The sequence below is a fragment of the Labrus bergylta genome, chromosome 23, assembly GCF_963930695.1.
Source record: "Labrus bergylta chromosome 23, fLabBer1.1, whole genome shotgun sequence".
In the NCBI taxonomy this organism is placed as follows: Eukaryota; Metazoa; Chordata; class Actinopteri; order Labriformes; family Labridae; genus Labrus; species Labrus bergylta.
The window spans coordinates 15027523-15039842 of record NC_089217.1 but is presented as its reverse complement, the minus strand read 5'-3'; the positions used below and the strand labels follow the sequence as shown (position 1 = coordinate 15039842).

General features: G+C 40.9%; 1 protein-coding gene across 1 annotated transcript in view; it reads right to left on the bottom strand.

Moving 5' to 3' along the window:
- The window catches only part of syn3 (synapsin III), a 114505-nt gene that overhangs the window by 76589 nt on the left and 25596 nt on the right, over positions 1 to 12320 (bottom strand). Inside the window, exon 3 of the mRNA XM_029277524.2 lies at positions 9555 to 9612. Coding sequence (XP_029133357.2) covers positions 9555 to 9612 — 58 coding nt within the window. The remainder of the gene's footprint in view (positions 1 to 9554; positions 9613 to 12320) is intronic.

The following is a 12320-nucleotide window of genomic DNA, read 5'->3' as shown; positions in this document are numbered from 1 at the left end:
TAGGGATTGTGTAGTGGTCGAATTAAAGTGTATACATGCAAGACTTAATAGATCATCAACTGCATTATCTAGGTGTTAGTCCGACTTTGAGAAAGAAATTCAGAACCATTTCAGCCAGACTAACATGTTAACATGCATTTTAAAAGTCCAGTTTTCAAAAGTCCTAACACAATAAATCGACTTTCTTTAACTGCATGTAAACATGCTCACTGTAATGCATTATGTCATGTCATTAAGAATCTCTGACTTTGTCCGATCTCTTTAAAAAAATTGTCTGATTTACACAAATAACCTTATGAAAGCAAAAAATATAAGAGTATTATAGCTATGAAAACTATATGAATGACAGACAGGTTAGCATTAGATGAGGCTGCGATAGCCTCAAAACAACACAAACCTGCTGTAAGCTACTCTGCTCTGGGGCTTTAACAGACACACAATGTAAACACATCTAATATAGATCAGCACATACAAACTAGAGCCCGACCGATAAATTTGCCAGCCAATAATATCGGCTGATATTAGCATATCCAGTGACTATTTGTATCGGCTAATTTTATCCCAGATATGGGCCGATATTACTAGATTTATTCAGTTTCATTGTATTAAACTAGCAGTTCTCTCTCAGGCACCAGCAGAGGGCGCTATGTGGATTACAACATGCGTTATCACTCTCCTGAATGTCAAGCGGTGATGCACATACATGCGCAGTTTGTTTCGAGTTCAGTGATTATCTTTTTTTGATTACATATATTTTCCACAAGTGTATGATTATTGCATTTGAGGGATCAATGCAGGAAATGTGTTTAACTATATCTATCACTAAAGATTGGAGATACATCAAGAAAGATATCGGCCAATATATCAGTACCTGTTTTTTTTTTTAGCTCCCCAATATCGGTATCGGCCCCAAAACGTCAAATCGGTCGGGCCCTAATACAACCATCATGTATGGGGATGGAAGCAAATCCTCCAGATGACCCTCTACTCAACCCAGCCCCTGCCAATTTGCATGGCAAGTTAAGTCAATCGCTATCTACACATTCTCATACTGTGATCATCCTTTGAGACTTTAAGCCTGCTTTACATGGGCTTTCATCTACATAAAACGGAAATATTATCAGCAATACTCTCTCGGAGATAAAATTCCCTTTCATCCAGAGCTGTGAGCCTGTGTAAACTCTGCATGGGGGAGTGAGTTGGTTTAGAAAAGAATGCACCAACATAACGAAACTGGGGCTTTTTTTTGCCAAGAGAGAGAAAAAAAAAACACCCACCTCTTTTATTTATTGTGTTGCACTCTCAGAGGAAGAGCAGGGGGCGAGTAAATGCCGTAATCTTATTTAGGGGACAACAAGGCGCCACTCACACACTATGTGCCTCAAGGACATGCTCTTGGCTCCCTTCCTTTTCTCAGCTCCCTTCTTCTGATACCCTCCTCTGAAAGAAACATCTGTGAGCTCGGCAGCGCATTCCTCCCTAAAACAGACTCTGAAATGCTCTAGCACACATTCGCTCACATGTGCGCATATACTTCATCATTTCATCTCCTCAACAAATCCCATCCCAAACACAGGGGCCTACGTTGACTTTAGCTGCAGCCAGATAAAGCCAGAGAGTGGGCAACCTTTTTGGCAAGGGGTCACGGATTCCACAACGTTTCTGATTGGCTGGTTCAGGGTAAGAGGAGTGTGAACAAGGACTGTCATTGGGCGGTAATGGATGAAGTGGCTGGTGTAGGGCACAGGCCCAGAAGACAGGACAGGAGGTCTTTTCACAGCACCATGGTAACCATCACGGTAACACATTCAGACACTTGTCTTAGAGCACTTCTTGCCCTGGGAAAGGAAAACAGGAACTGATACAAGGGACTACTGCCTCCAGAGCTGATTCTTCTCATCTGTTGACCTGCATTCAGGCTGAATTAAAAACCTTATTTTAGCCGGCCGATTAAAGAGAACAGAATCATGAAAGCTGATTTGATTGTGATTAACAAATATCTCATACCTGACAGAAAGCATAGAATCTTAAGGCAATGATTTAGCCGATTAAGCTGTCACAGACACCCAAAATTCCTGAAAGTTGAACAAAATTTTTGGGGTGAGCTACTTGTTTAAACACAAATGAGCAAATTTTCCACTGGATCTTTACCTGGAATTTTTCCTGCCAGCTCTCAACTACATTCTAAGCATTAAATCTGGGTAAGAAAATATCCAGTAACATTCACCACAAGCAATAGGAACAGGGTTATATAATTTCTATCCTTAGAAGTTTTTTGTCTGCCAGTAGGTTTTTCGCTGCTCTTGTTGATATGTTGGATATGATAGACTACACGTAGCATTCATATAAAATCTAAAATGTTCATCTTAGCGTCGGATTCTCTGGCTTCATCCACCTTTTCCGTTTCCTTCTTGTAACATCATGTCCCACCTCCTGAGCCCTCCTTTTTCTGTCCCATATGGAAAGCCTCTCGTGTGAGGTGCATGTGTAATCTACTCAGGAAGATTTCAGGGGGCTGCCTGCATGACATTTTCTAGAAATTTTCAGAAGTGCACATGTGAAATTAGCCACAGAAGGCCACAGCAATTTACAAGCAAGCCTCATTTGTCCGCCTGCACTCTGTCCTGACCACCCAGCCATGTGACCCCGTGGACAGTAGAGTAAACACCACTTGACAGCAGCTCATCTGGAATCTTTGTGGATATTTTTAGGTTTGGACTAACCCGTGTCCTTAGATTCAGGTGGTTGAGGTGCCTTTCATGTGGCCATGAGTCAAATTGTAAACAGGCTATTTTGTCCTCAGCAAAAAATAGCTGAGACGGTTTGGAAGCTGAACTTTACCAACATTGTGCAAATTCTTGTCTGATATCTCGCTGCAGAAATCTTTCACTACGGCCAAATGACAACAAAAGGTTAATGTTGCAAAGAAAACGTGAGAGCTAACTTTCACTTAAAGCACCTGTGAGGACTTTTTGACTCTATTAAACATACTGAAATGTATAATGACGCCTCTTTATGACCTAGCAACAAGGCAACAAGTTATTTTTAAGGCCTAAAAAACAGTGCTGCAGGTTAGCTGTCAGACAAAATGTTTAACTGTATGCTTTTTAAATAGACTTTTACAGAATCAGAAAATGTTGCTTTGTCCACAGGGGGGTGCCAAAATCAATTCAAACCATAAGATCCTCACAGGAGTTTTAAAGCTCTTGTGAGGAGTTTTTAACTGGTTTTGAAAACAGACTTAAACCAACACTGATGCCTCCATATGATCTACATCAGCAAACAAGGCCATCAGCAACAAGGTTGATGATTTCTATAAAAGGATTTTTAATGTTTAACAGTCCCTGCAGGGTAGGTGTCAGATTCACAGTGAGGGAAACAATTGATTGTCGTGGGCATTGCTGGTGCAAAACAAAAGGCTGTTGGTGGACCAAGGCCTTTATATACCTTCTGATCCAGAAAGGTTTGGATTCATTTATATAAGCATGTGTTGGTATAATGTATTGAATACTTAAAGTTATGGGGGAATGCTTCACAAGGAACCAATTAAGTCAAAATAAAATATATGTACCCAGATGTGTTTGCACAGATCTATTACATAAATAAACTTACTGAACGTTCCTTTTTTCGCCTCCACACATAACTATGATGTTCCTTCTTACACCGACCTTGTCCCAAGTTGAAGAGCAAACAGGAATAGCTAATAATAAAAATGTCCTTACCCGGATTGAGCCTCTAATCATGTTGCTTCCTCTCATTTAAAAATAGATGTTTTTCCGTGTACCAAAGTGTCTCTTATTCTGTTTCCTCCATTTGGTTTCTTTCCAGAAAACCTTGACCGACCAAAACAAACACAACGCCGACTAAAGAAGTAGCTGTTTCATTCACATCAGCTTATAATGCATTCTTAGTTAATAGGAAGGTGCAAAGAAAAAAGTCTCTCGAAAGCGATTATGTAAAACGGCAGAGTTGTGTTTAGGTAAGACTTTTCAGTTTTGTGTATAAATGTCAAGCGAGAACAAACAGTGCTGATTTGACTTGTAGTTGCAGGGCAAGCCTGTTTTGTTGTCTTACTTTTCAGTAATTCTTGATAAGCTCTGTCGTATCACATACTGATGCAATTGAGAGGTCTGGAGTACAGTGGTCCATTCATGTGCACCACACAGAAGTATTTGCCTCTAATCACTACCACCTTGTACAGCAGAGCAGTGGGATAATCTATAGAGGCACTAAATGTTGAAATCCAAGACAGATGCTAAATGCTACAGGGAAACAGAAGGCAAAAAGCCCAATGGCCATGCCAAATCGCCCATCTTGCCCTGCGTAATGGCAAATGCCAAAGAATGGGTACAGATAACATCCAGCCAAACTGCCTGTGAGCTGCCATTGCTGCAGCTCAAAGTAGCATGGACAGCGCTGAGGTCATGTGCCTGCCAAACAGATGTTGCCCCAAGCATTCAAAACCACACATGGTCAAGTCACCCTGAAGAACTGCTCCCTCGTTCTTTCACAAACAACAGACCTCCTCAAGTTAAACCAGCTAATTTGTCCAATTGTGTAAATTGCTGTGTTTATGACTCTGCAGGGATTGTGGGTAGCAAACAGGCAGTTTGTTTGGCAGACTTTTTTTTGGGTGTGATCATGTCTGTGATCAACATCCATTGCAGCCGGCAAACCTTTGTTTTGATATTTGTCACAATTAGGGCCCGACTGATATGGGCTTTTTGGGGCCGATGTGTACCGATATCTATATTGGGGAGAGAAAAAATCCAATACCGATATATTGGCCGATATCTTTCTTAGATCAATTTGGACCTTTAGAGAAAGATTGAGATAGATATATTTATTATGTTGATCCCTCAAATGCAGTTTTCAAACACTTGTGGAAAAGATATTTCTAATATTTAATGAAGACATGATGGTCACTCAACTGAAAAATAACTGTGCATGTAAGTGAATCACAGTTTGACGCAATGCTTGTTGTAATCCATATAGAACTGAGCAAGGCACCAAACCCCAACTGCTCTGCGTAGCAGTGTGCAGCAGCCCCACAAAAGACATCTCTCACAGGTCCTGTTTGTGCACGTATGTAATTCAGGCCTGTGTGTCTCTCAATAACAGAGTGTAAACCAGAATTTCCCTCAGGGATTAATAAAGTATTTCAAAATCAAAAACCGAAAAAACAAACAGGAACTGCAAGCTCAACATTGTCTTACTCGTGGCATGTAAGAACATGTTTTTCTTAGTATGGAGAGTTTAAGGATACCTAATTGATAGCTAAGAAGAAAATAAGCATTTGAGGGTTTTGGGCCTGAGCTGTTCTTTGTGTTTAGTGCTTTAACTTTAACACACTAAACTTAGATGATGATGATGATGATGATGGTTTACATCATTTGCTAAAAATCTCAATTTTAACATCGTCCAGCAGAATGAAGGACTGCCTTTCAAAGCTGCCATAATGACTGTATACTTAATTTGTTCTTTCTTCCCGCAGGATTATGACAGTGTGGTTAGAAGGAGAAAAACTTACCAGATTGAAAAGTAGATGATTTTTGTTGACATTATTTTTATTGGTTTTTATCTTCTTCTTTTTTCCTGGATCCCGTGATCCAAGTGAGTCACGGACTCATGAAAAACGAGCACTGACCTGATGTAACTACACATTAGCCCTCTTTTAGAAACCACAAGGGATTAACTGACACTGAGTGAGAGTAACTCCAAGCTCCACACGTGCTGGGGAACATTTTGTATATTTGGCTCTGAAGTGATGCATCGGTGGGACTTCTTTTTTACAACTCTGGCAGTTTTTAAAAATTTGGAATCAAAAAAGCTTTTCTGTTTTACTGATCTAAGTGAGGATTTCTTGGAATGTTTTTTTGGCAGAATCATAAACTACGACTGGACACGTTTCATCATTCCATTTACAGCCTGTTTTTTTTTTTTTTTTTTTTTACTATCAGACGCTCAGGAGCTCCAGGAGCGCACCACCAGCGCTCCCATGAGGATCTGTTAGGTGATCAAAAGGAGTTACCAGGTGGACACTGGACCACAGACGCCTGCCAACATGTGACTTCAAAGCGGGTCATGTAAACTAGAGAGAAAAGATCCACAACAATAGGCTCCCAAATTAGCCGTGTGGTTGAGGCTTTGGATGGGGCATCCTTAATGACAGAAGAGTCAAAACCGCTTTCTTTCTACTTCTTACAGGCTGGCATCAGGCCTCCACACTGCAGCATCACATGCTGTGGTCAGTCTGTGCTGCAGTCTAAAGATATGGATCCTTATATGGCAGCGAGTAAGCCAGAGGGGAGTTATGATAGTTTGAGGATTGTCAGCTCTGGTTCAGAGAGCTTTCACTGCATGAGTATGAGACATGACAGCGAGCTCATGTCAGGCAAAGGCCATCCGAGTGCACATTTCATTTTGAAGGACTACTTGATCAATGCTTAGGTCACTTTTTTTTTTTGGGGGGGGGGGGGGGGTTATGCCTTTGTCTAGAGATAAAACAGGAGAGAGTGGGGATAGATATGGTGGAAAGGGGACACAGGTCGGACTCAAACCCGGGCTGTCCGCCTGAAGAACCAAAGCCTCAGCCAATGGAGCGCGCACCAGCAACTACACTAGACAGGAAATGTACAGAGTAGACAGTAAGGTAAGTAAGTAAGTAATTAAAACCCCCAACTAGTTTTTATATTAGTCAAAATATTAGCTGGGTATAGAGATGTTAAAACCTGACATGGAAGTGGGATTGAAGACAGAGAAGGGGAAAAAGTGCAGTGCTGATTTTATTGTCGTCCTTATCTCAGCATGTCGCTAACTTTTCACACAGAGATCGGGTTTCTGTTGTCCTGAAGCTCGCAGCGAGGTGCACAAACAGCATGTGTGGAGTCTGGCTGCTGAAGACAATTAGTGACTGACTTGTTGTAGTCAAAGCAGAGGGCTTCTGGGAAATAGTGTCGGGGTCCAAAGGAGATCTAAGTAGGTCATTTGGAGCTGAGCTTTGGTGGGCTCATATGGTCCCTCTCAGCATCAGTTTGAGGGCCCTCATTTACTCCGCTACTGTTTTTATTGATGTTCAATATCTGAGACACAACAAGAACAAATATAATGAAAGTTTACATTTAATAGATTCTTATTCCAGCCGCATCCTGTCCCAACAAGAGGATGTGACCACAACAGTCGAGAGTTGAGCAAACAGGCCGTAAAATCACCGGTCCAGCTCTTTGTGGTCCCTTTATCCTTCTCTCATAAAATCCCACCTCTGCCTTTCAAAGATCCAGTCCCAAACAATGACTCCCAGATGTATAACCCAGCGGTTATTTGAGGTATATCAGACATTATCTACAACAGTTGTGGTCCACAACTGTTTTTCCTTAGAGGCCCCCTTACTTGTATTTTAAAAAGTGACCCACTGCTGTCACATATTAACTTTAATTTAATCATTTTTAATGTGAAATCATATCTGAATAGGCTTACACGTACTTATTCTTACCGAAAGAGTTTTATCATGATTATAGTTAGTATGTGGAAATCTAATTAACTTTTAGAAAAACGGTCCCTATGGCAGTGGTTCCCAAAGTGCGGGTTGGGACCCCCTGGAGGGTCGCGACACACTGAGAGGGGGGGTCCCGAGAAACCTTAAAAGAAAAAACTTTAAAAAATAATAATAATTATAGAGTGTATATTTAACCCATTGCTGTGATAATATATGCAAACAAGTGGTTCAAACAAAAACAAAAAATTGTCAGGGCGCAGATAGCCTAGCGGTTATGACGAGCGCCCCATGTATAGAGGCTATAGTCATCATCTCAGGGGCTGTGGGTTCGAATCCAACTGTCTTCACCCACTCTCTACTCCTAACACTTCCTGTCTCTCTTCAGCTGTCCTACCCGATATAGGCAAAAAAATCGCCAAAAGAAACCAACATATTTGTAAAGAGAGATTTATGCTGAAATTAAAGTAATATGTAAAAAATGATAAAATGATAAAATGATAAATGCCTTAATCACATCCAGGGATGTAGCAGGTTTGGGAACCCCTGCCCCAGGGAGTCTGGACCCCAGGTTGGGAACCAATAGTCTAAACAAAGTTATTACTTCAAATGAAGTTTCATACACACATTCCTGATATATTTAATTGAAATCTTATTTAAAAAAGCGTCTCTGTTTCCTTCCAAAGAAAAGAGGATTGACACGTCTTTCAGTAAGGTATTTAGCTAATGCTATTAAGTGGTTAGAAAAGCCTAGCTTAGCATAAACAATGGGATTAAGGGGGGACATTTTGGTCTTTCAACTTCATTTTTAGTAGATACTCAACAAATGAGATTTTAACATTTTAAATAGTGAGCTTTAGAAGTGCTAATATGCAGACTGTTAATGTTTGGGTTTGTATACGGTTTGCTGTTTCCGCCTCAAAGCGTAATGCTAAGTAAAGCTAATCACCTCTGGGCTATAAGTCACATTTTTCAGATAAGGAGACGGGCATCATTCTTGTTATCTCAGTCTTGTGTCTAAGTGTTCTTCTTAAACTATACTTAAAGTTAAGTTTTAAATGATAACCAACTTCAAATAAGCTTTGTGGATATGAAGGTGTGGCCGTAATACAACTTTTTTACTCCAGCTTTCTCAAATTATTAAGTTGTGTATAGCAGTTTTCGGGGTCAGCTGGTATAAACAGGCTTGCAGGGCTAAGCCCTCCTTTTGTTATTCAATATAAACAAGAGAATTATTCTTCAACTACAAACAGATTGTTTTAATTTTTTTGCAGCCTAGAGTAGCAGCCTAATAGTAACACACACAACATGTCTTAATGCTTATGTTTTACAGCCCTCGCACTGTAGCATCCTCTTCCATTCATTTCCCCAGTATAAATGAGTGACAGGTGTCATGGCACACCCACTTGATTTGATCATCATATCAACAGACCACCAACTGCAGCATTAAAGACTGTACAAAGGAGACGAACATTAATATTGTTATTTAAGTTAAAATTACTGCAATTGTGATGCTAATTCTATAAGCCTGTTAACGACAAATTCTGTTATGTGTTAGCATCAAGCTATCAAATGAAGACCCCCCCCCCTCCTAAGAATAATGCACCAGCTGCAGCTATTCTGGATTTTTTTTTAACCAATCAGCAACTGGTGTTGAAAAAAGAAGCCAGTGCTACGGCAAAACCCTGAAGTTCCTTAAGTGTCCACTTGAGGCTGACTGCAGGAGCCCCAGAAGTCACATACAACCCCATTAAAAAATGCCCATTAACACAGCAGAAGTAAACATGTTTCGAGCACCAGGTGAAGGAGTTGGTAGTTATTTTTTTGTACTGATAAACTCTGTTGCATGGCATCAACTTCATTGCGCTCTACTGTTGGCGGGAATTAGCTCACGTTGCCTTGTTAAGCTTTACTCGTGAAGTAGCTACAAATAAAAAGTTGTCCACATTATCATTTAATGCAGTGCTGACTGAATAATCGAAGCAGCTTTAATGTTCACAGCTGTGATCATTCTCATTGACATTGAATAAGTAGGCAGTATTGTTATGAAAATCCACCATACCTGCTCCACTCGGATCTCATACTCTCCGTTCAGCTTCTTCCCTCGAAAATACTTTGCCCTGCAGAAAATCAGAAGACAGAAATGTCAAGGAACAGCATGACAAACGATTTTAAATACAGTTGAAACCTTTTAATTCATTTACGTGCATGAACTTGTGAATTCCCCGCCCTGGCACCAAAAGACAGCGACTCCTTACAGTCAAAACATCCTTAAAATAGCCTTTGTTTATTTCATTGAATGAGGGCTGAAATTTCAACAGACCTTCTAAAATACCTCACAAGCGGACACAACAATGACTCAGATTTTCCATAATTAAAGAATGTGAACTTGCGGCACTTCTAGTACACAGGATCTCTTGGCAAAGAGTTACTAGTGAAGTACAGAGCTTAGAATAAAGAGAACTCCCTGAAGGAAGGAAGGATGGTCCCAGTGGGGGATTTTTTCTTCAGGCTATTTATATATATATTTTTTTTGATGTGGTCAAGGTAACCCTAAACCCTTGCAGACATCTTTAAATGATAGTATCAAAGAAGCCATCCATTGTAGTTATAAAGACTGCTCACACGAACGTCTGGGAGCCATATGACGATCTCATGAACATATACAGGAGCCCCAAAGCACTTATGCTTGTTTTTGTACTGGAGGCAGAAATATCTGACTGTAGATGTTTTTAGCTAACTCGTATTGCCCTTTTTGATCGCTTTGTTGCTGATGACTTATGATGGATTCTGATGAATGGTTCTTTTTGTGATTCCTGTATTTATGTTCATTGTTGTTAAGTGTTTTATGTCTGAAACCCTGTGATTGTGCTGCTGCCTGTCTTGGCCAGGACGCTCTTGTAAAAGAGATTTTTAATCTCAATGAGACTTTTTCCTGGTTAAATAAATAAAAGGGGGCTAGCAAGAAACTCCAATAAAAGGCTTGAGCTAACATATACAGCTCAGCTCGTTTATATGAATACTTCTATCTTCCACACCAAATGCATCCAGTTACAATGCTTGATTTTGTCTCATTGTCCCAAAAACATGTTCTCCAAAGTTTGCATCCTTCCTTTAGGGGAAGATGCCACAGAACTGAGAGTAGTGCTCACTGTTATGAGTAAAACTCAACCGTTGGTGATATGTGCATGGTTCCCTTGGTGCTGCTGTTGGATGTTTATAAAGTTTTTATTGAAACACTACATGGAAAACCAGATTATCTGTCCTGTAAATTGGTGGTTAATGGCAGTTTATCATGAAGTTGTGCTGATAATTGTCGAGAAGGTACCCACAGAGGTAGTATGAGGGGTTGGCTGGGGGATTGGAAGGGTTCTCATCTGGAATGGCTGTAATGAGAATGTGATTGTCACTGGTGTCTGGCTTGCCTCCCTCAACGGCCCATTGGATGAAACCACAGACAAAAAATTCCCTCTTGTGATTGGTCACCTTTTGGCTATTATTCTAAATGCTTTATTTAAAACACAGAACACTTTCAGATGGGTATCGTGGATCAGGGTCACCCACAACGCCCAATCTACGGGTTCTATCACATGGATAACCAAACAGTTATGTGGCGCGCCCCATGTACAGTATGAAGACTGTAGTCCTTCTTGCAGCAACTGTGGCAAAAAACACAACAACATTAAAACAACGCTGCTCTGAAAACAGGGTTTTGCTTGTTCTCAATGTATCGTTCTGTTTGGGAAAGATGAGCTGCATCCCAGTAGGTGTAGTTTACCCTGTCCTTTTAGATTGCAATCCATCAGAGACAAGCACAATGCTTTAAGATGTGGAGCCTTCTTGACTTGAGAAGCTCATTGTCGTCTCATAAATAGTTATGGTCATGTTACGTCCCAGTGCTCTCTAAGACTAGGCTTTGAACTCTCACCCCTAACAGGCATGGGACGGTTAACAATCTGTCATAGGCTTCAGGCTGGAGCTGCGTATAGCTGAGGATCTAGGCTACATGCTAGAGGCCTTTCAGTTACTGGGACAGGCTGTTTGGGATTTAAAGTGCCCCTCGACCTCCTCACACCAAAACACAAACATTTTCCTTTCACAGCTTTTTTTGTTGGAGCCTCTCGTTAAAAAAAAGCGTCTTTACTCCTCGACTTGTCATCTTCATGTCCGCATCTGTTGCTGTTCATCTCCTGCATCTGTCCTTATTAAGTCCATTCATTAAGGTTCATTATGGCTGCTGAGGGGATGGGGGGGGGGGGGGGGGGGATCTTGATCTTAACATGTCCCAGCTGTTGGACTTTAAAGTTTGGGGTCCCTTAGCTAGTCTCGTTCTTTGTAATTCTGGAAGCCGTGAATCTTCAGCGTGACTGACCTACATTCTAGACATGCAATGCCCTCTGTCACCCGGGCACCACCACCACCATGGAGCATGAGGCCGTCCTGCAGGCTCACCCTACAAAAATGACTGGTATGCATTGCAAAGTATTGCAAAACATTTCGTCACCCTGAGTGATCAATTTAATTGACGGGCCTCTGGTTTGAGCAACTGCTTTATAATGTTGAATGTAAACATTAAGCTCTGCTAAAGAGGTCCGGGCTTTGCTTCTCCCCCGATGTGCACACACCCACTATAAAAACATGGAGCAAAATTCCTTTTTTTTACCATGAGAATATGTTCCTACTTTTGTGTACTTCTAATAGAAAGCATATGAGTCATGCATGTGGACAAACCCGACCGGCCCTCCAGTGTGTGTTTTACAGTTATCGCTGCTTCTATATGTAGCCACTGTGCTAAACCTGATGTTGAGCCAATTCTGCCATATTTATT